The sequence below is a fragment of the Peromyscus maniculatus genome, chromosome 2, assembly GCF_049852395.1.
Source record: "Peromyscus maniculatus bairdii isolate BWxNUB_F1_BW_parent chromosome 2, HU_Pman_BW_mat_3.1, whole genome shotgun sequence".
Taxonomy (NCBI): Eukaryota; Metazoa; Chordata; class Mammalia; order Rodentia; family Cricetidae; genus Peromyscus; species Peromyscus maniculatus.
The window spans coordinates 90,716,680-90,743,727 of record NC_134853.1 but is presented as its reverse complement, the minus strand read 5'-3'; the positions used below and the strand labels follow the sequence as shown (position 1 = coordinate 90,743,727).

The following is a 27,048-nucleotide window of genomic DNA, read 5'->3' as shown; positions in this document are numbered from 1 at the left end:
CTTCCTTTTCCTCCAGGGGCATTTGCTTGCTCTGTGGGCTCAGAAGGAAAGATCTATTTTATGTTGTTCTCAATTCACTGAGCACTTACATGAAATTGTTCCAGGGCCAACAGAGCACATAGGCGACATTTCTTCCTTGCTTCCTTTTATGTTATCTTATTTGTTCTCAGGTGGAATGGTACATGGGAAGTCACCTGCACCTGCACTTATGAGCCCCAGGCTCTGATTAAGTCATTCTAGTATTTTGCTCTCGCTCTCTCTCTCTTTTCTTGGGTTTATTATTTAAGCTATTTGACATTCCATTTTCCAATCCATGAATTGGGGAAATTGGATTTGATATCTTCTATGAATGGGGTTAAAATGAAGCTTTCAAAAGAAGGATTTACACACTCCACAGGCATAAACTAGCCTGCCACTTAATGTTGGTAAATATTATTATATTAGAATGTAGCCACATTTACTTGTTTACACATTACCTGTAGCTGCTCCAAAGTACAGGAATGGGTTTGAGTGGTTGTCTGTGATGCCTAATGAACTTAAAACCTGGTCCTTCTCAGAAAACACTTCCCTAACTCCTTCCCTTCAAACACAGTTAGATTGAATTGGCTCAAAACAGTCAATTAGCATTTTATATGACTTAGAATTTATAATTAGGACTGAAAATATAGCTCAGTGGTAGGGTGTTTGCATTGCCTGTGTAGAGTCTAGTTTAATTTTTTTCCAAGGTTAACAGAGCATTTTAGTATCTATACTCTTCCACCGCACATATTGGTGCTGCTTTTTTTTCTCATACTCTTTCATCTTGCCCCTTCTCCTTATCTCTGCCTACATCTTTGATGGTCCCCACACAAGTCAATCCTACTCCTACCTCAGGATCTTTGCACCCACTCTTCTTTTGGAGAGCATTCTTCTACCACCAGATGGCTCCATGGTTTCTCGTTTCCTTCAAATAGCCTTTCAAAGGAGTAAGGCCTTTCCCAGCCACAATACAAAGCTCTCAGATAACTCATTCTCTTCCTTATTTGTCTGAACAACAGTCTCTTCTACATGCTGGTTTCTTTGAGATGTATTTGTTCTCACAAGAATATAAGCTGTCTTAAAGCAGATCTTCATAAAAAATCAATTTTGTTTACTTCTTAAACTCAAGGGCCTGGAATAACAGCAGGCACTAAAATCATGGATACATAACTCACTTTTCAGTTGCATGTATATGGACAGATCTAGGTAGTGTGGGACCCACTTACTGGAGTTCATTTTGGTAAAGGGCATACAGTTCTAGAATCTTGTTTTTGTTACAGTCCAAAGCTCTATAATTGTTGCATAGCTGCATAAACCATTCTCTGAACATGTTCAGTCTGGGTCATTGGCCTATGGAGTCATGGTATCCCACATAAAGAGACTAAAGGCACTTGGTGTCAACCTTGATGACTTGAGTTTAACCCCTAAGGCACATATAGTAGAAAGAAATGACTCACTCCCTCAGATTTTCTTTCATGCACAGGGAACCAATACAGATATAGAGAACCAATACTACCCTCATTGAACAATGAAACAAAGATTAATTTATTCTTCAACAACCTCCAAAGTCTTTGGGACACTCACTACGTATATACTGAGGGTCCACCATGGATGTTGCTTCTGAAGCAAACAAGATAGAAGCCAACATTGAGTTACCAGTTAATCTTTCAAGGAGTAAATGTAAAACCTGTAACATCCCAACCATGTTTCCAGGTCCATTTAAAATGTTTGGATATGGGACTAGAGAGAAGGCTCAGCTGTCAAGAGAGCTAACTGTCCTTGAAGAGGACCAGCATTTGATTCCTTATAACTATTAACAGCTCACAGTGGCCTATAACCCCAGCTCTAGGGGAACCAGATGCTTCTAGCCTCCATAGGCATTAGCACTCATGTACACACCCATATGTGTATGTATGCACACACATATACATATACATAATTGATTATAAATAATAAAAAATAAATCTCGGGAGGAAGGAGGGAGGAAGAGAAAGGAGGAAGAAACTAAGCTTCTTGTGTGGAACTCCCTGCTCAGAACCACAGACAGCACTTCTGGTCCTAAATTGGGGAAAAAAGTGGATGGGTGCTGAGCAAAGTTTGGAAACTGATCTGTTGTTCTAATTATACTTTTAATAAAGGGACCCAAAGGGAAATGTCCATGGTATAGCCTATTGATGGGGGAGAGTAGGAATGGAGGGTGTTCAAAAATTCTGTGCAAATTGAAGTTTGAACAAAACAAGATTTGGCTATGCAAAGAGGAGAGAATTTCAGAAAGCATGTTGTTTTTTGTAAAAATGACATTATGAGAAGGGTTAGGGCATATAGAAAGAGAAGTGGTTGTCTGTAAATATAAATGTCAAGAAGGAAAGGCAGAGATCAGCAGTATCATCACATGACTTCAGTGGGATGGCTATTTTAATGTTCTGTCCCTGGATCTCTCATGAGGCTCCAGTCATCCCAAAGCAGGGCTGAGAAATATTTGGTTCCCAGTTAACACATGTAGTTACTGTCAGAAATATCTCTCTCTCCCTCTCTCTCTCTCTCTCTCTCTCTCTCTCTCTCTCTCTCTCTCTCTCTCTCTCTCTCTCTCCTCTCTCTTTCTCGTGTGTGTGTGTGTGTGTGTGTGTGTGTCCATGTATCAGACTGTTAAACTGTTATTAACTGTTGTAAATTTCAGCCTACAAAATATGTTCATATGTGTGTTGCATGTGTATACGTGCCTCTCTGTGTGTGCACTTGTGAAAATGGATGTGTATGTGTGTGTGTGTGTCGGCTAGAGGGCACTGCTAGGTGTTTTTTTCAGTCACTTTTAACCTTACTTTTTGAGTCAGTGCTTCTCCTTGAACCTATAGCATACTGATTTAGCTAGATTGGTTGGCTAGAAAAACCCCGGGGATCCAGTTTTCTCTGCCCTGTAACACTGTACTGTAAAATATTCTCTTCATATCTACATTAAAAGTGAAGCTAAAGGGTCAGTTTGTTTACATTAGCAGCTTGCTGTAACAAACTAGCTGAGTTACCCTCAGCAAGTTAACATAACATTGTGTGTGTAGATAAACATTCATTTTGAGACCTATAAGAAAGTTCACATGAAAAACCATTCCACAGAAGTAAGTTCTAAATAAATATGCACATCTGGAACAGCGCATGACTGGTTTCTGAAATACATCCTTATATACATATATTTATTAGATTATAGTTTTATGAGTTTAAAGCATAAAATACTGAAGAAAGACTATTTTGTCAGACATAGATTGTAACTCACTTCACCTCATATTGATCATTGATGGTTGAGTAGTACATTTATCCACATTTGGCAACATTATCTTACTGTTGGTTAGGAAGTGGGATGGGTATCCCATGAGGCTTTAGTCATCCTGTACCTGTGCTGGTGAAGATCAGTTTCTCAGTTCTTGCACATGACCAATAATAAGACTCATTTTCTTTCAAGATCTAAAGCTGTCAGAAACTTTTGAATAGAAGCTTCACTTGGGTTGGAATGCTTATTATATGGCTCCCTCCATGGAACTTCTTACAGTGTGATAGTAAGTAAAAAAATATACATAAAAGTACAGAGAGAGAGAGGGAGGAGAAGAAGAAGAAGATATTCTGGGATATTATAAACTAACCACGAAGCATTTTCATATTCCTTAGTAGAAGCAATATTGGTGTGTTCAGGATTCAGTGGGATTAAAATGTAACTTACTCCCTTACTTTATTGTTAGCTCTCTACACTCTTCCCTAGACCTGACTAGTCTTGCTGTACCCTGTCTCCTCTTGCCAACCCCCAAAATACTCCCCTTCTACTCTGATGCTCCTGTACTACATTCTAACTATAATGATCACTGTCTTTGTTCCTGTCCTTTTCTCCACATGGATAATATTTTGTACTGCATTTATATTAATCAACACTACATACAAACTTCAAAATACAGTATTCAAATACCTTCCTCTCAGAACTGTTCCGCAAAGGCATGGAATACTCATATTCTTCCTAGTATGTCCTGTACAACAATCCGGAAAGGCTATCCTTTCCCTGGTACACTGTAGCTTCCTCAGGACAGGCACTGTGGTGTGATTATAGGTACCCTATAGGGCTTTGTTGACTGCATTTGATTGACTTGTATCCATGTCAATGATGCTTTATGTTGCTTTGGAATTTGAATTCTATTCAGAATCATGGACAGTAATCAATTACACAGATATGGATGATAGGTACTCAGGCTCATTAATGTATTTTGATTTCAAAACTTACTTTCCAAACTCAGGTTTCTATAATACAAGGCTCAGATATGACCACTGAATGTATTCCCGCATGATTCTCATATCTTCTTTCTCTTACTTTGTCTTTATCTATTTCTCCTATACTGTAAAAGGGGGGAGAGAGGGAGAGAGAGAGAGAGAGAGAGAGAGAGAGAGAGAGAGAGAGAGAGAGAGAGAGAGAGAAAGCGAGAGCACTTTTTATTAAATGTTGGTTTTCATCATTTATCTGGGCTGATCTTATAGTCCCCTTGGCTATTCTATTTATCTTAAGATATCCAGAGTCTGTAACCAAGGCAGGTCAGAGAGATGGTCACTCCAGGAGAGCTGCATCATTGGTAAAATTGGTAAGTGCTATTGGCACAATAGCAACCTGGACCAAATCCTATCAAGCCTCTGTTTTGTGTACTGGTTTGCATCTTTTAAGTTCACTACAAATATGCCTTTAATGATTTGCAAGTGCATACCTGGGAATTTTTGAGGAGGTAAAATTATAAAACTATAGGACATTAGAGTAATGTCCTATAATTTCCAAAGACATTTCACACCATCTTTCAGAGAATCCCTATACTAGCAATAGGAAATAAATAGAGTTTGTTGAATTTTATAGATCAAGAATGATGTACAGAGAAAGCAAATGCTTTGTCCAATGTTGTAGCACAGAATTTGCAGTAGATTGAACAATGCTTGCATCCATAAATTCAATGCTTCTCTGTGTTGGTCATTTCTATATTCGGCGAAGAAGGAGATTCATATTTTCTCCATATGGTGTTCAGAGCATTGCTTTGTTCCTTCCAAATAGTATGAGTTCTGTGAACTTCCATTAAAGTATAGCATTCTGGGCCTAACACTTACTTTGTGAAACATCTTGGGTATCAGGTAGCTTTGTGCTTAGATTCCATCCATTTTTCTTTACCTGCCTCCCTCACTACCTCTCTTCTCGGTGCCCTTATGCATTTTCATCCACTTACTTCTTCATTACTCCTTTAAGATATATATTAAATCCTACCACATAGAACATCACTGAGCTGATTAGTGTGTGTGTGTTGGATTAACTGAGAAATTTCCATTTGTTGAATGCATTTACAGTCTAGTGAGAGTGACTATCAAGTAAGTAGGTGGAATTGGAATTCTAGTTTCTCCAAAAGGAATCAGAAATGGATAGTCATCTGCTCTTACATGAATAATGTGATAATTAAAAGAATGAGATCGATACTCTTGTTGACAATAACACATGAAAATCATCATCTCAATCATTTATTTTCTGTAGATCATGATTATTGTTTCATTTAATTCAGTCTTTCCATTTGTGTTCCTGATGTTTAGCAAGAAACCCCAGGGCGTTGTTGTGGCTCTGATTAAGTATTCCAGTGATCATAGTGCTTCTCAATAAACAGTTGTGGACTATAGATTTGTACCTTCTAAAGGAAAGTGCCACAAAACAAATATAAGAAGCAATTGCAAAGCTGAGGACTCAGTTGCCATCCTATTACTTGAGAGGTGGAGACAGAATTATCATGAGCTCAATACCTGTCTGGGCTATAGGGTGAATTTCACCCTAGCTTGACTACATAGTAAGATACAATGTGAAAAAAAATGTAAAGTAAAATTGGAAGTAACTGTATACACTCTCTCATCTAAGAGAGCTACTTATGTAGGGTGGATCGCTGGCTTGTGACTACAAATGAAAGCTGAGGAATGTTGCTCATTTCTCCTGCCCAGGGAGTTTGCCCGTTGGAAGGTGAGGAACACAGCCATAGAGAGGAGAGACCTGGTCCGCCATCCAGTGCCCCTCATGCCGGAGTTTCAAAGGAGCATCCGTCTGCTTGGCAGGAGACCCACCACTCAGCAGTTCATTGATACCATCATCAAAAAATACGGCACCCACCTGCTCATCTCTGCTACATTGGGAGGTAGGTCAGCAGCTACTGAGCTATGATTCCATCATTTTGTGTCCAGGATGACAAGAGAATGGGATGCCCTGAGAGTCAAGACATATTGGCCTTAAAGATTCGACTATATATCACCCCAAAGTGTGTATTTCCAGAGATGCCAATTGCCTTGGCTGCTGTGATCATGTCTGAAGAGATAATCTACATCTACATAAAGTGTAATTTAGGAGTATTAACTCTTGTGGAAATATGAGTTAACCTTGGAATGAACTGTTTGTTAGGAATGCTTCATGTGATCATTGTCATCGTTCTTCTGGAGTGGGATCTAATATCAAGAAAATTAAATGTGAGGCATTTTTTTAAGGAATTTCTTTTGTTTAAGTCAAAATTAAGAGGTGATTTTTGAGGTTAGCATTATATAAGTGGACTATCATACACATCTTATATGGGCTTAGAATAGGTTAACATGAAAGTAGGCCAATTGCTTTGCTCTACTCAGCCTTACTCATATTCCCTTCTAGGGCAATCCATCTGTGAGAGAATGAGTAGAGGGAGTAGAATGAAACCAATGAAAAGACAATGGGAACTATGGGAACTGGTGCAAATTGGGGCATTTAGGTTACGTGTCATGCCTGAATGCATCATTTCATATCCCTTAAGCACGGAGGTGGTTTCTTTTTCTTTTTCTTTTCTTTTTTTTTTCATTTCCTTCAGTAACTAAGTTCACTGTACTTTCTGAAAATCTTTGGTACTTCAACACCTGTGTAGAGCTGCTGAGATGCACATAGTTACGGACCATGCCAGGATAAATAATTTGCTGTGTTCTTGAACAGACCAAGGTATGATCCCAACAGGAGTCTTTTCCTTTGGGATATTCAGGATTATCCTCATAGGAGTAATGATACTTTAATTCAGTAGGTAGTGGCTTGATAAACACAGGTAGTAGTGTTTCCCAGGGTAATTTTACACTGTTAATTTGTGAGCATGTACACATTCATGGGTGTGTCAGCATGTGTGAAGGTGGACATACATGTGTGTGCTTGTCAGAAGTCAACATAGGCTCGAGTTGCTTTCTGTTTCCTCAGATTACAGGCATATGTTCTCAAATCCTACCTATTTACGTTGGTTCTGGGAATCCAAACTCAGGTCCCCATTCTTGCCCAGCAAGCAGTTTGCTTACTGAGGCATGTCCCTGGACACTTTCTATACAGTTTGATGAATGGGAAATCAGTAATTTGGAAGCCTGAGGAATATGGGTAGAGTTGTTGGCTGGATAAATTCATTCACAGTTACAATCATTTTAACCACTAATTAGTTAGGATAGCTGCAATGTAGGCATTTCATATTGTCTGTATTTCTCAAAACTACAAGTTAAATCGTAATACTTCCTTCTGTTTTATAAATAATAAAATCAGGCCTCGGAAGAGTATGGCTAATAAGTAACACAGCTAAGTCAAGAATGTAAGGTTTCCTGGTTGAAAAGCCTGCATTAATTGGGTATGAATTATCTCTTTCACCATCTTGATTACTCATCAAACTATCTATCTACTCCAACAACCAATGGATCAAGTTATTTATGTATCTTGTTAAGCAGATATTAAATTAAGTAGGACTTTCAATGTGAAATTATTAGTATAAATTATACTTGATTGTAAACTGAAAATGAGGTGATTTCTACAGGGCATGGTATTCACCTCTACACTTTCCTTTGAATGACACCCAACTCCTCTTTCACTGGGGAAAAAAGTTGTTGCAACCAATTTGATTCTTCTATTAAAAGCCGTGCTTTGGCCTCAGTCTCTGAAAATTCCTAGTGACAAAAGACTTTTTTCCCCCTCCACGAAATATATTTTTAATTTGTCCAAGGCAAGGTGGTAAATTATTCACAGAGCCTTGTTCCTCTCCCGTTTTTACAACACAGTGCTTTAAAATATGCAAAGCATTGGATTGAAATCTTGTGTTGGACAACAGTCCTTTAATGTTCTCTCAGGCCTCACTATGGAGGCGCTGAGCAAAGAGGAGAAAGATTTACTGTTGATCAAATCCTGTGACTTAGAAACAATGCAAGGTCCTTCAAATGTCATTATTTCACTCGTTCACTCATTCATTCATACTTGGAAAAGTATTTCTTAAGGGCCTCCTAGTGCACTGGGAGGGAAAGGGTTAAAGCAGAATGGCAAAGAAAAGGACAGGATCCAGAATGAGATCACCTACTTTCTAGTTCTGCCCCATAATTTTTATTAGCTTAGTGCCACTTCTGCAGATATTCAGTTCTCTGCCTCAGTTCCCTCTTTGTACCTAGTCATAATAATAGTTCTTTCCTAACACATATTGTGAGGATTAAAAACAAAATGAAGTATTAGAAGTCTTTAGCAAACACTGACACATGGCTGAGGGGAAGGAAACTCTTAGCTTTCTGGCACCTAGCAAATTATTGCTGTTGTTGTCACTAACATCACTGTTATTATTTAACGGAGCTAAAGAACTCAGGGAATCTCCAATGGAAGCCACATCCTGTCACTCACTAGAAGAGTGGGAGGTATTCAGAAACTCACTTTCTTGTCGGGATATCAGTTTCCCAATCTCTACAGAAAGAACTGTAGAAAATATTATTTATTATAGAGTATTTTCTTCTCCTTAGGAACACTGTATTCACAGAGACAAAATGCTTTGATAAACCTTTTGAGGTGTCAAGTAAGTTCCTAAGGGCATAATTAAATAACAAAAGATGAGCACTGAACTGTCATGTACAGGACAAGATGAGCATTTGTTCAGCTCTTTAGGGAAATAGGAAGGACAGGGAGTGGGAAGCACACATTCAAGCTGGGGGAGGGTCCCATAACTTAGGTATTTCCAGTACTTTTTAAATTTTAATGAAAACTGTTAAAATCACAAAACCACTTGATGTGAGTGATCTGATGGAGGGTAGTTCAGAGACAAATTCTGTGTCTGGAATTACATGCAGTAGCTTTCCTTAGTACCTCTGAAAATCATGTTTTGGGTCAAAGAAAACATTTTGTAGACTAGGTATCTGTGGGATGTGCCTGATTAAGCAAGCATGCATGCATACTTGGAGTATATGTCCACCTGTTTAAAAGGCACACATGGATGCTTCCCAAGGCTCAACTATGAGTAACTATCCTTGGGTATATCTATATTAAATTCTTACATACATAAAGGTATGATAGATGCATATAGGCTTATATGTGAAGTTTTACATGTATGGGAATATATGTACTACATTCATACCTTTTTATACATGAGTATTAGGGCAAATCCTCCTTGGCCATTTGTGTTTTCTTTGTGAGTGTAGTTGGTGTTCCCCACATTGCATAGCCAATAACTTTCATTTGGCTGGGAAGGCTGATAATAAAACTATATGGCCTCCAAAGGAAGGATAGGGATGTCACAACATCCCCATGTACAGTTACTGTGGTCCCTCCTGCAGAACAGTATTTTCCATTGACAAAAAGAGCAAACTCCCAGCTTTTTCCATCCTCTGTGTGTCTGAGTTTTGCTTTGTGCCTCTGAGGAAAGGTGGTGCAGGGAGTGAGGCAAAGACCCTGGAGGACTAGAAGACTGTGGAAAGGCCTGTGTGGGGTGAAGAGGCAATTTGCAGAAATGCCCAAGTGGGAATGCAGCTCCAAACAGCACATTCTCTTAATATACACGAAATTAAGTCTTAATAATGCAGCAAGAAGTCCATTAACCCCTCTTGATCTAAGGCTTCCTTCTGCCAGCTCTCAGTCCAGAGGGAACCAGCTTGTTTCACCTTCTGTTCCACAGGCCCCTAAGAGAGCCTGAGCTGACATGTGGAATATTTATTTCCACTGACTCATGGCCTTAACTCCTAAAATTCACTTACTATACACTTCTCTACCCATCTATTGATGCATCCATTTACCCAATCATCTGTCCAAACATCCATCCTCTGCCCATCCATTTACCTGTCAAATGATAACTGAACATCTGTTCTCTGTTGTACCCTAGGAGAAGCATTGGGAACATTAGAAAGATGAATTGGGTAATTCACATTTCCTCTTCCCACCACCCACTGTCCCTGAATCTCAAAGTGTGATTGGATGTAAAGTCATCTCTAAACTAGAACTTTTCGGGTTCAAAGAGAAGAGTAGCATTTCCTACTGTCCAACCAGGAATGGTGATCCATGAGAAAAAGCAAACCTACATATTTTGCTAGAAATTCAGTCAAGTCTAGTGTATGGACCCTCATGATGTTCCTTAATCACTTCATTTGTGAGATTTTAGTCTCATTGCTCAAGTAGATAGGTCAATAAATAAGTTGACTATTGACCTGGGATGCTTCCATATTTATTAATTTATGGTCTTATCATTATTTGCTAAGTACACAATCCATGGTCACATTGTTCTAAGTGGGAATGACATAGAACTATTCGAAGAGCCCCAGTCTCACAGTATTTTTGCTCTAGTGGAGGGAATAGGCTGTTAACTCAGAACCCCCCTCCCCAAATGAGATAATACTGTGTTGCAGAAATAAAGAGAATTGTGAGCATACATGGAAAGTATTATCAACCCAGGTAGGGTAAGGAGTGGGAGATAGAGAGATGTATTCTAAGAATAGATAATATCAGAGTATGAGAAATGGGTAAATGCTATCCAGGACAGAAAAGTGGAGTAAGGTAAACTGGGTTCATTTGACAGAGCAGAATATTCAACAGTGATAAAAAAAAAAAAAACAAACAAACAAAAAAAAACAGGGTTAAGTTATGCAGAGTTGTTGACAGTGAGGTAAAGAGGGATTCATTTTGTAGATCAGCAATGTCAACATTAGGGCAAAGTAGAACATGCTTTACTTGATACATGTATGCACAACCGAAGAGGCCAGGTTCTCAGGACTTGTGGTCCATGTTACCTACAGAGGTGTTACATGCTGGTTTGTGTTCCTGTCTATATGTCCCTCTGCCTTGTTGATTCATCTGGAATATGGAAATGATCTTAAGCTGCTGCTTCCTGGAACCATTTCTGGATAATAGGAACAGAATGTGAATCCAAGCGTGAGCCTTATATGCCATTTCCAGTGCTCTCAAGTAGCTAGGGATCACACTTGCTTTTTCCTCTCCCTCTTCTTGCCTTTTCATGCCTTCTTCCTTCCTTCCCTTTTTATATTAAAAACAAAAACAAAAACAAAAACAAATTTCTTTTATGGAGATGGTGACTAGGATTTACACTCAGGGCTTTGTATATGCTAAGCAAATACTTTGCCACTGAGCTACACCCCAGCCCTATCCTAATCAATTTTTCAAGGACTACAATGAACCAGAAACATTTCCAAGACTACATTTTTAAGGGTAAAATAAAGATGGAAATCAATTTAATAATATTTTTTACTTAACCTAACTTACTCAAGAATATTATCATGTCAACATGGTATCAGTAAGAGAACTCCTAATGAGAAGTGTTATTTATTTATTTTATTATTTATTTATTTTTTTGAGACAGGGATTTTGGTGCCTGTCCTAGATCTCACTCTGTAAACCAGGCTGGCTTCAAACTCACAGAGATCCACGTGCCTCTGCCTCCAGAGTGCTGGGATTAAAGGCATGTGCCACCACTGCCTGGCGAGAAGTGTTAATTTTTTTTTTTTCGAGACAGGGTTTCTCTGTGTAGCTTTGAGCCTTTCCTGGAGCTCACTTGGTAGCCCAGGCTGGCCTCGAACTCACCGAGATCCGCCTGCCTCTGCCTCCCGAGTGCTGGGATTAAAGACGTGCGCCACCACCGCCCAGCTTTTTTTTTTTCCGTGTTAAATTTTTATATGAAATCTTTTTGTGTCATTCCACAGCACAGCTTACTGTTTTGCTTGTTTGTCATTGTGACGCCTGCCAAAGTCCTCAAAGAGGGAAATGCCCAGCACAGGCACAGGTGCTGACTGAATGTACAGTCCAGGGTGTATTGAAGGAAAATGATCTCTTCTTTTTGGTTCCTAGGGACATTGCAGGCAATTCCTAAGCATTTCTAAGAGATGTACTTGGGTATGCCAGGTACAGGCCTGGCATGAAGAACTGGAATTAGAACTGGCCTAGAAAGCTGGGTAAGATTTAAAAGTCAAACACTTAGGAGAGGGAGAGGGCAAATTCGTCCTTAAAGTAAATTGCTTTTTCTTTCTTCAACTCAAAAATTCATCAGTATTCTAAAAACATTCCAATTGTCCTAGATACCAGGTTTTATGTCTCAGAATGTACTGTAAGGTTGTGTTCTCTAAATATTTTATTTTCTTGATTATATGTAATGGTAAATACTATATCATAGGCAACCTGAAATTATCAAATCATCATAGTTAATAATAACACAATATTTGCTGCACGCCGTGCAGGATCTAACTCTTTTTTGATATAGATTTAATCCTCATGTCAAGCCTTTGAACTAGGTTCAGCTTGTATCACTATTTTGCATGGGAAGGGTCTGAAGCATGAGGGTGATACCTAGTTCCAGTCAAGGCAGACCAGTCCTACGGTCGGGGTCTATAACAACTACTATTAATCAACTAACTTACTTTTAAAATAATTTTTATTTTATTTCATTTTTAAAAATTCTGCAATTTTGATGGACATATACACAAATGAAATATGATCATATACACACCTCTCTGTCTCCTCTACTTGTATTGTATTTTCCCAACTTCTCTACCACCTTCATCTCTTTTTCTGGTTTGCATGTTTTTCTATTTTTTTTTTTGTTTGTTTGTTTGCTTGTTTGTTTTGAGACAAAGTCTCAGTATATGGCCCTGACTGGCCAGGAACTCACTATGTAGTCCAGTCCCCCTTCTTTTTCTTTTTTGTAAGAAGTCTCTCATTTATTAAACAAAGGGTTGAGGTTTATATATGTGGGGTTTTGGCAGGCTTCGCTCCTAGCTACTGTGGTGTATCTTGGTTGGCTCCAGGCTACGTCATCCTCTTTTGGTTTGCAGCTTGTAGGTCAGGTTTCCTCTGACGAGAGTGCTCTCTACTCATGTCTCAGGTCTTTGTTTACTTAAGGCGTGGCCCAGTGCTTCAGGCTTATCCACTTCAAAAGAGATTCATAATAATTTATATCCAACTTTTGTTTTTCAATAAAATTTCAGATAAAAATGATTTAATTTTGATTTATGTATATGAGTGTTAGCCTGCATGTATATATGTACACCATGTGTATGGCTGATTCCCACAGAGGCTCGAAGTAGAATTTCAGAAGGGAGCCTAGAACAGGTGTTAGATGGTTATGGTCTACAAGGTTGGTGCTGGTAACAGAACAGCTGAAAGAGCAGGAGACCATGACGTTGTGAGGAAATGGGGGTGGGAGAAAGAGAAAAATAGAAGAGCTGAGAAGTACAACCCCACTTCAAACTCAGAGATCAGCTTACCTCTGCCTCCTGAGTGCCTTAAGTAAAGGTGTGTCCTACCACACCTTTGTGTCTATCTTTCTTTTATCCTCCTTTTTCCACTCTCCCATCCTCTCTTCCCTCCATTCCCACCCTCTGTACCGCTCATCTTTCTTCTGGCACTTTGCCTGTATGGTGGCCGAACATTGAATTTAAGGGCTTGCTTTATGCATTCAGAGAACATGGTCTACCATTATGCTGAGGTCAGAGTCCCATACTAATTGATTTTCAAGTGCTAAAATGATCTAGAGACAGTTCTCAATACTTTCACATATTACATAGTTTACTCTTGCTTCTAATCCCAAAGGAGGTTTTTTTGTTTTTGTTTTTGTTTTGTTTTGTTTTTTGTTTTTTTTGTTTGTGTGTGTGTGTGTGTGTGTGTGTGTGTGTGTGTGTGTGTGTGTGTGGCTTTTGTTATCTTTTTTTTTTCAGAATTGCTGCTATTGCTAATAATTACATGGGGGACAGACAAATTAAGAAATGTAATCATTTTATCTCAGTAGAGAATGGAGGTAGTAGTCTGGCTGTCATGTCTACTTGTTGGCTACATTTAGAGCTTCCTTCATAATCTTCCACTGAAATAGCTAGTTAGGCACATCCAATACCATTATAACTTTCTAGTGTTAGGAATCTACATATAAATTTCCAGGAAAACTCATGGAAGAAAAAAATATAAATTTATACAATCATATTTTTATCTTTGTAAGATATATTTCATCGATATGTCCATATATTAATTCCTCTGCCAATTCACCAATCATCTAAAATATATCTGTTAATTCTCTCTCTCTCCCTATCTCTCTCTATCTCTCTGTCTCTGCCTCTGTCTCTCTCTCTCTCTCTCTCTCTCTCTCTCTCTCTCTCTCTCGCTCGCTCGCTCTCGCTCTCGCTCTCTTGCTCTCTCACTCTGTGTGTATGTGTCTTTGTCTCTGTCTCTGTTCCCACATCTACCCAAGCATTTTGCTATCTATTTACTCTCTTTTCCCATACCTACTTATCTTTATATATCCATAACTTGTCATTTGTCTGTGTAAAATGGGGTGGTTAGAAAAGAAATAAAATATGGATGCAAGGAATTAAGGAGATGAGGAGAAAAGAGTAGAGAAGAGAAAAAGAAAGAATTAGGTTGTTTTGAGGAAACAGAATAAAAAAGAAAAAGGAAAGAATATCTATGCTAAATCCATCATAACCTTTCTTAGAAGTAGCAGACTTTATTAGGTAAGACAATGCTCTTGAGATGTATGTAAAAGTTTATTTGGTGATGGACTCTGGTGACTTAACCTTATTCAATGGCCATTGCTCTAATGGAATCTACAGCAAACTCTGAGTTCTGTCTTCTGCACTATGCCCTTGATTTTATAGGTAGAGAGTTGTTTGGACAGATTGGTTGGAGGATAAGTCTGTCTTTTAGCATCCACGCTCTACAAACTTTCCTCCCACACTGAAACTGGAACAAGCTTTCTTATGTTCTTTCTTGTCCTATGCAGGAGAGGAGGCTTTGACCATGTACATGGACAAAAGTCGCCTTGACCGGAAGTCAGGGAATGCTACTCAAAGTGTTGAAGCTTTGCACCAGCTTGCATCATCCTACTTCGTCGACCGTGATGGCACCATGAGAAGGCTCCATGAGATCCAGATATCAACTGGAGCAATCAAGGTATAGTCGGAGGGTGCACTTAGATTCTCAAGTCAATAGAGCAATGATATAGACATTCTGAGAACCGATAACAAACACAATTCTTTGCTTCCTATCACTCAATGTACCTTAGTTTCCTCTAATAAACCACTCTGATGAATATTGCCACATGATCTCTGACAAAATGAACATCTTCATTAGAGTGGTCCTATGTACTGACTTATTAATACATTCTGACTATGGCCATTACAGAATTATTCACAGCCCTGTCAGTCTCTGGTAAATAGCTGGCTCTCTTTTTTCTCCTTTTCTTTCTTTCTTTCTTTCTTTCTTTCTTTCTTTCTTTCTTTCTTTCTTTCTTTCTTTCTTTCTTTCTTTCTTTCTTTCTTTCTTTCTTCCTCTCTCTCTCTCTCTCCTTCCTTCCTTCCTTCCTTCTTTCTTTCTTTCTTTCTTTCTTTCTTTCTTTCTTTCTTTCTTTCTTTCTTTCTTTCTTTCTTTCTTTCTTTTCTTTCTTCCCATTCTTTCTATTCTTTCTTTCTTATGCCAATTGTAGAGACAGAGGCTAGGAGTAAATAATTTCCCCAAAATCATACGGCTAGCAAGAATAAGATTAGTGCATCTCTAATGATCAGTTTGTACAATTTTTATGTTTTTTATCCATTCCCATAACCTATTTTCTAGATTATAACACTGAGGTCCACAGTTTTAAGCATTTTGCTCAGAGGTATTCATCTTGAGAATATCCTAATAGGAGCTAAGATGCTACTGTCTAGCCTGGCAATGTGCAAACATTTTCTGCAAAATTCCAGTATGAAATATTTAAAGTTTACAGGTTTTAGTTGTTACTTCTCAGGTCTGCTACAATTGCAAAGGAGTAGCCATGGACATGCATATGTAAGAGTGTGTGACTGTATTCTGACAAATCTTTATCTACACAAGTGAACAGTTAGCCACATTGTCCACTGAGCCATGCTCTTTCGCATCAACACCTCCCAATAGAACCTTCGAAGATATGAGATACTGGAAGTATCTTTATCTGTGCTGGCCAGGAAGTAGCCTTTAGTCACATGTGATTATTGAATACTTGACTAGGTCTACCAACGAAGTACATTTGTAAGTTGATTCAATTTTAACTAATTCAAAGTCAAGCAGACATGTTGGATGTAGATACGCTGAATTCTCAAGTCAGTGGCTTCCAGTACAGGAAATTTAGGATTCATTTCCAGTACAGTGAGTTTAGAGATGACCTCTATAAAGAAAGTGTGGGATGACATTCTTGAAATAAAGGATTAATTTGTCAGAGGATTTTTTTTTCCTGTCCTAAATTTTCTTAAACTAGATTATGCCTGCAATTTGCTTCTGAGTCTTCATTTTAACTTCTGAATTAAATGTAGGTCTTGCCTCATATTAAGAATCCCTAAGACATCTCTAGGGAAAAGGAACAGAAAGGGAAAGGTCAAGTTAGACTCAGGCAGCTTGAATCACAAATTGTTCACTAGAAGAGGGCAGGAGGGTGTGACTGGGTAGGAAGGTAGTAAGAAGAGAGATAAATCAAATCGACAAACAAAGACCAGCTTATCCAAGAAAAATTACTTGTATAGGGGGGATTATGCTGTTAAGGAGCCTGGCATCGAGAGAAAAATCTTTATGAAGCCATGAGAGTCAGGGAGCTGCAAAGCCCTGGTTTTCATTATTACCAAATGGTTCTCTGCTCCTGGATGGGGTGAAGAATTGAGATATTGAAGGGCTGTAAGGAGATAATCATCTTCTGTGCATCCTGGAATGTGCAGCCCACCTCTTGGGGAGGGATTTCTCTAACAAATTGCACAGAAAACTCTCAATGAGCCATTTTTAATACTCAGCTTGATGTTTTTTCTTTTTATTTAAATTTTTTATTTATTATGCATAACAACCACAGATCTCCATCTCATCCATCCTCCCACTCCCCCCACCCATGCCTAACTGTCCCGATTCACCCCTCATAGCCTCTTCCAAAAGGGTTAAGTTCTCATCTGGGGACAGCAAAGCTTGTTACATTCAGTTGAGTCAGGACCCAGTACCCCCATCTTGCCTCAATGGTGAGCAAGGTACCTGACCATAGGTTATAGGCTCCAGAAAGCCAGTTCATGCACTAGGGATAGATCCTGATCACACTGCCGCTGCCAAGGGTCCCTCAGACAGACCCACGTGTACAACTGTCTCCTGTATGAAGTATGTAGAGCGTCTGGTCTGGTCCCATGCAAGTTCCACAACTGTTAATCCAAAGTTCGTGAGTTCCTATGAGTTTGGTTCAGTTGTCTCTGTAGATTTCTCCATCATGATCTTGACCTTCCTTTGCTCATGTAATCCTTCCTTCTCTTCGACTGGACTCCTGGAGCTTGGCCTGGGTCTTGGTTGTGGATCTGCTTCCATCAGTTACTGGATGAAGACTCAATGATGACAGTTAGGGTATTCACCAATCTGATTATCAGGGTAGACCAGTTCAGGCACCCTCACCACTATTGCTAGTAGTCTAATCTGGGGTCATTCTTGTGGATTCCTGGGAATTTCCCTAGCACTGGGTTTCTGCCTTACCCCATAATGTTTCCCTCTATCAAGGTATCTCTTTCATTGCTCTTCCACTCTGTCCCTCCCTCAGCTTGACCATCCCCTTCCATCATATTCTGATCCACCCCATCCCCTCCCCTTTATTGCACCCCCCATCCCCAGTTTAGTAATGGAGATCTCCTCTGTTTTCCTTTCCCAAGTGATCCCTATGTCCCTTTAAGAATCCTCCTTGTTTCCTAGCTTCTCTGGAGCTGTGGGTTATAGTCTGATTATTCTTTGCTTTACGTCTTGTATCCACTATGTTTGTCTTTTTGACTCTGGGTTATTTTACTCAGGATGATAATTTATAGTTTCATCCATTTGCCTGCAAAATTCATGATATCATTTTTTTTTACAGCTGAGTAATACTCCATTGTGTATATATACCACATTTTCTTTATCCATTCTTTAGTTGAGGGGTATCTAGGGTATTTCCAGGTTCTGGCCACTACGAATAATGCTGCTATGAACATAATTGAGCAAGTGTTTTTGTGGTAAGATTGAGTATCCCTTGGGTATATGCCCAAGAGTTGTATCATTGGTCCTTAAGGTAGATTGATTCCCAATTTTCTGAGAAGTTGTCATACTGAATTCCAGAGTGGCTGTACAAGTTTGCACTCCCACCAACAGTGGAGGAGTGTTCCCCCTGTTCCACATCCTCTCCAACATAAGCTGTCATCAGTATTTTTGATCTTAGCCATTCTGACAGGTATAAGATGGTATCTCAGAGTCATTTTGATTTGCATTTCCCTGATGACTAAGGATGATGAGCAATTCCTTAAATGCCTTAGACCATTGAGATTCTTCTGTTGAGAATTCTGTTTAGATCCATAGCTCATTTTTTAATTGGATTGTTTGCTACTTTGTTGTCTATTCAGTTGTTAGAGTTCCTGGTAGAATTATGGGAGTCACTTATGTAGACTATCATATCATCTGCAAATAGTCAAAGTTTGACTTCTTCCTTTCTAATTTATATCCCCTTTTATTGTCTTATTCCTCTAGCTAGAAGTTTGAGTACTATATTAAATTAGGTATGAGTAGAGTAGACAGCCTTGTCTTGTTCCTGATTTTGGTAGAATAGCTTCAAGTTTCTCTCCATTCATTTTGATGTTGGCCCTTGGCTTGCTGTAATTCGCCTTTATTATGTTTAAGTATGTTCCTTGTATTCTTGATCTCTCCAAGACCTTTATCATAAAGGGGTGTTGAATTTTTTCAAAGCCTTGTTCAGCATCTAATGAGATGAACATGTGGTTTTATTTTTCTTTCAGTTTGTTTATATGATGGATTATGTTGACAGATTTTTGTATGTTAAACTGTCCCTGCATCTCTGGGATGAAGCCTGCTTGATTATAGTGGATGATTTTTTAAAGCATTCTTGGATTCAGTTTGCCAGTATTTTATTGAGTATTGTTTCATCAATGTTCATGAGGGAGATTGAAGTGTAATTCTCTTTGGTTGTTGCATCTTTGTGTGTTTTGAGTATTAGTGTTACTGTAGCCCCATAGAAATAGCTTGGCAATGTTCCTTCTTTTTCTATTGTGTGGAACAATATTAGCTCTTCTTTGAAATTCTGATAGAACTCTGCCCTGAAACTATCTGGCCCCGGGCTTTTTTTTTGGGTCGGGGGAGAGGTTGGGAGACTTATTACTGCTTCTATTTCCATAGGAGTTATCGGTCTACTTAAATTGTTTATCTGGTCTTGATTTACTTTGGGTATATGTTACCTATCCAGAAAATTGTCCATTTCTTTTAGATATTCCAATTTTGTGGAGTACAAGTTTTGAAGTATGACCTGATGATTCTCTGGATTTCCTCATTGTCTGTTGTTATGTCTCCCTTTTTGTTTCTGATTTTGTCAATTTGGATATTCTCTCTCCGCCCTTTAGTTTGTTTTGATAAGGGTTTGTCTGTCTTGTTGAATTCCACAAAGAACCAACTGTTTGCTTCATTGATTCTTTGTAATGTTCTGTTTTTTCTTTTATTGATTTCACCCCTCAATTTTATTACTTCCTCACATCTACTCCTCTTGGGTGAGTTTGTTTCCTTTTGTTCTGGAGCTTTCAGGTGTGCTGTTTAGGTCACTAGTGTGAGATTTCGCCAACTTCTTCATGTAGGTATTTAGAGCTATGAACTTTCTTCTTAGTACTGCTTTCATAGTGTCCAATAAGTTTGAGTATGTTGTACTTTCATTTTCATTGAATTCTAAGAAATCTTTAATTTCTTTCTTATTTCTTCCTTGACCCAGTGGTGATTCTGTTGAGCATTATTCAGTTTCCATGAGACTATGGGCTTTCTGTAATTTGTGTTTTTGCTGAATTCTAACTTTAAGCAATGATGGTCTGATAAAATACAGGAGTTTATTCCAATTTTTTTGTATCTGTTGAGATTTGGTTTGTGACTGAGTATGTGATCAATTTTAGAGAAGGTTTCTGGGGTGCTGAGAAAAAGGAGTATTCTCTTATAAGTTTGGGTGGAATGTTCTGTATATGTCTATTAAGTCCATTTGAGTCGTAAAGTCTATTAGTTCATTTATTTCTGCGTGAAGTTTCTGTCTGACAGAACTGTCCACTGGTAAGTGTGGGGTGTTGAAATCTCTCACTATTAGTGTCTAGGGTTTGATGTGTGATTTAAACTTTATTAATATTTTTTTGCGCATGTGGGTGCCCTTATATCTGGAGCATAAATGTTCAGAATTAAGACTTCATCTTGATGGATTTTTCCTGAATGAATATGTAATGTCCTTCTTGATCTCTTTTGATTACTTTTAGTTTGAAGTCTACTTTTTTAGATATTAGAATAGCTACACCAGCTTGCTTCTTTAGTCCATTTGACTGGAAAGACTTTTCCCAGCCCTTTATTCTGAGGTAGTGTCTGCCTTTGAGGTTGAAGTGTGTTTCTTGTATTCATTCAGTAGAAGGATGAATCCTGTTTTCTTATCCATTCTGTTAGCCTATTTCTTTTTATAGGCAAATTGAGTCCATTGATATTAAGGGATATTAATGACCAGTGATTGTTAATTCCTGGTTTTTTTTTTTTTTTTTTTTTTTTGGTGGTAGTGTTGTGTGTTTCCCTTCTTTGGGATATGTTGGTGTGGGATTATCTATAGCCTGTATTTTCATGGGTGCATCTGACTTCCTTAGGTTGGATTTTTTTTCTTCTAGTGCTTTTTGTAGGGCTGGATTTGTTGATAAGCATTGTTTAAATCTAATTTTATCATGAAATATCTTGTTTAATATGTATATGGCAGTTGAGAGTTTTGCTGGCTGTAGCAATCTGGGCTGGCATCCGTGGTCTGTTAGTGTCTACATTATGTCTGTCCAGGACCTTTTGGCTTTCAGAGCCTCCATTGAGAAGTCAGGTTTTGTTCAGATGGGTCTGTCTTTATATGTTACTTGGTCTTTTTCCTTGGCAGCTCTTAATATTTTTCTTTATTCTGTATGTTTAGTCATTTGATTATTATGTAGAGTAGGGATGTTTTTTTTGGGGGTCTAGTCTACCTGGTGTTTTGTAAGCTTCTTGTATTTTCATAGGCATTTCCTTGTTTAGGTTGGGAAAGTTTTCTTCTATGATTTTGTTGCATATATTCTCTGTGCCTTTGAGCTGGTATTCTTCTCATTATTCCATCTCTATTATTCTTAGTTTTTGTCTTTTCATGGTGTCCCAGATTTCCTGGATGTTTTTTGTTATGACTTTGTTGGCTTTAATGTTTTCTTTAGCTGATGAATCTATTTCCTTCACCATATCTTCAATGCCAGAGATTCTCTCTTCCATCTCTTGAATTCTGTTGGTTATGCTTGCATCTGTAGTTTCTGTTCATTTACTCAGATTTTTCATTTCCAGCATTCACTCAGTTTGTGTCTTCTTTATTGCCTCTTTCAGTTTTCAATTCTTGAATTGTTTCTTTCACCTGTTTAATTGCTTTTTCTTGGTTTTCTTTAAGAAATTTATTGATCTCTTCCAATTTTTGTTTGTCTTTTCCTTGATTTCTTTAAGGGAATTTTTCATTTCCAATTTAAAGGCCTCTTTCATCTTCTTAAAGTCATTTTTAAAGTAATTTTCTTCTGTTTCTTCTACATTGGGATGTTCAGGACTTGCTGATGTAGAACCACTAGGTTCTGGTGGTACCATATTGCTATTTATGTTGTTGAATATATTCTTGCACTGTCATATACCCATCTCATCCTCCAGTGGGTACAAAGGGTGTATGTGTCTCAGGTAGCCACTCTTGGTCTACTTGGTACTCTTGGTCCAAACAGAGCTCTTGGTCCAATCAGAGCTGGCAGAGCCTGTGTCTCAAGAAGCCACTGAGGTCTCAGAGGATGGGTGGGTTTGGGGGATGGAGTGGTCATTGTAGGTCACAGGGTCTGATTGCGATGCTGGTAATCAGGCATGCATGCAGGAGTCCTGCTTGCTGGCCTGCAGCTGGGACAGCAATGCTTGGGGATAAGGAAGCATGGGTTGTGCCCCTGGGCCTAAAAGCCTCAATGAGCCATTTTTATACTAACCCTGGCTTTCTACGCTCAATTTGGCCCAGGAAGGTATTTTTGCCCTTTCTGGCCACTGTCTCAGGACTCGTACACTACAGCTTGTGTCACTCCCTGATTATTGTGAAAGCCAGCCTCTGACCCAGATAGGGTAACTATTGTAAAATAAGTTAGTGGTGTTAAGTCTTACTCAATAAAAAGTATGCTGTTATTTGACAAAAAATGAAGGAATTATTTGTTTTGAAAAATGCAACGATCATTAATTGGTTTATTATATCCCACATACCAAGTACATAAAAACTATGGCTCCTTGGGCATGCGAGGTGGTTCAGCTAGTAAAAGTGCTTACTGGTGACCAAGTGACCTGGTGACTTAAGTCCATCCCCACTACCCACATAAAGTTGGAGGGAGAGAGCAAACTGCTTGAAGTTGTCCTCTGCTCACTGCATCATTCTTTGGGATATATGGTCCCACTTACAAAGCATGCACAAATATACAGGTACACATACACACTAATGTTAATTTTTATAATAATAATTATTATTTTAATATATAATCTCTTTACCTCTTTATGTAAGAGCACTGCTACCTTTACAAAGAGGAGAAACTGGAGTCTGAGGAAGGGAAAGATACCTGCCTAAGATTACACAGGTGAAATGACCGAGAAGTTATGTAGTGTCTTTCCCACAAGTGATCTTTCCCTTCACTGGAGGCTGTTCCTTTACAGTTGAACACAAACTTTAGCACAGCTCCAAAGAATGATGAGTAAAGGGATGAAGAAGCCTTTATGTACTAAACCCTTAATTCCAAGGTTATTTTAAGTAGCTATTCCTTTTTGTCACCACCTTGAATCTTAGAAGACAAAAATCACAAATACACAACAGAATCTGGATTTCTTTTTTTTAAACCCCGCAGTGGCACTGATTGTAGTTATTGCTGAAACTTCTTTTGAAAAATGGAGACAATTGTATTGTTCTTGCCCAATAATAGTGCCTATGTACTCATTGCAATTTATAGAGGCATTTTGTAATCAGCTGGCCATTTTTGAACATTCCCTGTGCTAGGCACTTAAAGTCTTTACATGTGTTCCACAGCCTCCCTGGAAGGCATTGATAGCTTGAGCTTGCTGACACTTAGAGGAGTTAAGTGGCTTCCTTATGTCACACAGCAAATAAATGGCCCAGCTTGGAACTAATGATAGTTTTTCTGATTCTGAAACCTGGGCTTTAGATTTGTATCATTGTGCTATAATGTATTTGTTCATATAACACTTGGTGTGACCTTGTGAAGTGAAAGCCAGTAGTAGACAGTGGACCTTAAGAATTCAGTCTGTGTGTTTGATCATACTTGTTTAGTCTGCTTAGCCAGAGCCACACACAGTTCCAGCCAAGCATTCAGCAGACATTTCAGGTGTGGAATCATTCCTTAGGATCTATCTCCTCTAGATCAGGACTCCTATCTTATACTTTTCTCACTTATTGTCCATTCTAGGTCACAGAAACACGCACTGGGCCTCTGGGCTGTAACAGCTATGACAATCTGGACTCTGTGAGTTCCGTCCTTCTGCAAAGCACGGAAAGCAAACTGCACCTTCAAGGTAGGAAACTGTACAAAAGGGGCGGCACTTGAGGTGGGCAGAGGTGATAATAGTTTCAGAATGAATGAGGCACAGGGAGAAGAGGGAAGGGGAGTAGAGGCAGGAAACAATGAAAATTTGAGATATGGAAATCAGACAGCTGTGATGTGATACACAAGAATTTTAACATACATAGAGATTTAAACTCATGGTTATTAATTAGTTTTCAGATAAAAAAGTATGAAAATGTGAGCTCTATCTGATTATTTTGATGAAAATGTCTGAACAGTATTATTTATGGATGCCTGATGCCCCAAACCTACTATATATTAAAGTTTCATATCTATCATCTGTATTTCTTCCTTATTGATTTGATTTCTAGTGTGTTTTGGAAGGAGATGTTTATCAAAAAGATATGTTGTAGAATGTGTGATTCTTTGTAATGTCTTCCTCTACTGGCTCATCATCTGCAGTTTTAAATAAATACATACATGCGCATTTTTTGTGGTGTTAATAATCAACAATGTCAATACTGGCTGTATGTAGAAAGATATGTTCAGACATTACCTTTAAGACTACAACTATTGTGGGATTAATATTTTGATTTTTGTAAATGTTTCTGTTCATTCAGCTTTTGTCAAATTTAGAAGAGTAAATTTATCCTTTTTAATTTATACCAGAGAAAGGAAAGGAGATTTTAGGTAGAAAGATATATAAGGACTACAGTACTAATGATGTTGGTAGAGTAAAAAATATATTTTTTTCTTTCATGTTTTGAGATTATAAAACAACTATACCATTATCTCTTTTCTTTCCCTTCTATATATATTTTTCTTAAAAACAATATAATCATCTCAATTTTCCACATGTAAGATATAAGTGAATTATGTCACATCTATAAAACATATTAACAGGGCAATAGTGAAATGTTATTTATGAAGAATTTTCTATAATAAGAAAAAACTATTTGGCATTAATTAACAACTGCAATTCATTTTGGCTGATCTTAATATAAAAGAAGAAAATTACTTCTATAAGGAAATGCTGAAAAGTCAAAAGTGGTTACTTTGGGAGAGTGACAATGCACACTATTTTAAGCTTCTTGATGCCTTTTGAACTGTCCTTCAATAATCACATATTAATTTTACAGTCAGAAAAATATGGTATGCACTAACTTTGTGAAGATAGAAATCGTGGTCTTCACCAAAAGTATATGCTAAAGATTATTTTGAATGTCAGTGGGAAGAACTTCAGTTGAAGGCAGGCACAGGGTTTCGCAGAGCCCAACAAGTCCTTTGTGTTCTGATGTCTTAACAATTCTGTGGTTCACGTACACATACAGATAATAATTGGGAAACAGTGTAAGCAGAGTTTAATAGTGTCACAGGGAATCCTCAATGACAATATGATGGAGAAAGTCAAGTCAATATGATGGTTAAATGTTTAAACACACACACACACACACACCTCAGATAATTAGAAAAATTAGATTATTTCCTTTAGTAGAAAAAATAGTAGGTATGATGATTTGATAGAAGAAAATGGCAAAAAAAGCATAGTCCATATCATATGCCTTGGGTGTACCAGAATTTTGAACATCGTAGTTTATGGGATACCTGCAGCAAATCATTGGAATGATACTCAGGATTTGAATCCTGGCAATTGGACACCAGTGAGTGTGTTGTCACTAGCTGTGCATGCTGATGATATGCAAAACTGTACATTGCGATTATAATAAACTTAATAAGAAAAATCAGAAATTACTACCAAAGATAATGGTGAAGTTTTCATGACACTGTCTAATTTACTGTGAATCCAGTACAGCTTAAGGCTCAATGATTTTTCACCTGTGCCCTCATATTTTATTTTTCAAATTATGTATGGAGTTTTATTTCAAATTTTAAATTTCTTCTTCTCAACACACTTCTGTATAAGATTCTGCTCTCTAAAACATGGGACTTCCATGGGTGTCATTGCTAGGAGGATGCTCTTCAAAGAGGAATAACTTGACAGCCCTGTTCTCTAGATAGGTCAGAGCTGAACTGAAGGATTGGGTCTATATGCAAGTATTTCACATTTAAAATCATGTTGAGAAACTGCAGTGTCTGGATAAAGGTCTCCAGGAGTAAGAAGAAAGGTCTGCTTGAAGCACAAATAATTTGTCTACAGATACTTGAAGCACTGACTTACAGAAAAGTTACCTTCATTAATATGGACAAAATGTGCCAGGCTTAATGTAGTAGAAAGGAGATAATCCTAGATTTAGCTCATTGTAAAATAAACCTTTCTTCTTTTTCTGGTCCCAGTGAATCAGAACTAGGAGTTCAGGCCTATGACATACATGCTATATTGCTGAGCAAGATAGCACCAAAATGGCATGTTTGAGGTATATTCCTGTCCAAACATAGCATATGCCATTTGCTGATGCAGAGGAAGATATTTGGTAAAAATTCTACACAGATTATTAAACATTATTCAGTTGAATTGGGTATTTTTAATTTAATTTAAAATAAGAGGGTTTAAATAAGCCTTTTCTAAAGGCTGATGTAGACTTATATAAAAATGATAATCATCAAATATTTACTGAAAATGTGGCTCAAATTCAAAATTAGACTACATGTCTGAACACTAATGAGCTCAAATCAATGTATCCATATCTGATTCTATATTTATCCATTGCTTCTGTATACATATCTACCTATCTCTACATATGCTCTGATTAAATATGACATATTTATATAGTATGACCTATGGACTTATGTCATATTATATGTATGTATGTATATCTGAATATGTATATTCATACATACATATACACATTATTTAAAATTCATTTCAGTTATAAGATGAACAAAATGATACAATGGAGATCAAGAGTGACATGGGATATATTTCAAGCAAACCTGTATTTTCAGAGAGATGACAATAACACCAGCAATAAATGGAGTAGATTTTACAGAGAAGCTTATGGGGCTGTTCCATGGTATCAGATGATGGGAGTTTTGTGGAGAATTATTCTTGTGAGAAATATACACAGCATGAGACCTGAAGGATAAGTGGGCAGGCAGTGGCATAGATGCAGAGGCTAACAGAAGAGTCTTTACAAAGGAACATTCAAGGAAATTGAAATCCTATGAGATTAAAACAGAAGACTCGGTGGTAAGAAAAACATAATAGTATTTCAAAGTCTATGCAGTTTCTGT

The 27,048-nt window shown here is 38.0% G+C and overlaps 1 protein-coding gene across 1 annotated transcript in view; it reads left to right on the top strand.

Moving 5' to 3' along the window:
- Brinp1 (BMP/retinoic acid inducible neural specific 1) overlaps nucleotides 1–27,048 on the top strand; it is a 182,411-nt gene that overhangs the window by 102,287 nt on the left and 53,076 nt on the right. The window contains exons 3-5 of the mRNA XM_006979572.4: nucleotides 6,001–6,191; nucleotides 15,051–15,220; nucleotides 23,761–23,866. Of these exons, the coding sequence (XP_006979634.1) occupies nucleotides 6,001–6,191; nucleotides 15,051–15,220; nucleotides 23,761–23,866 (467 nt within the window). The remainder of the gene's footprint in view (nucleotides 1–6,000; nucleotides 6,192–15,050; nucleotides 15,221–23,760; nucleotides 23,867–27,048) is intronic.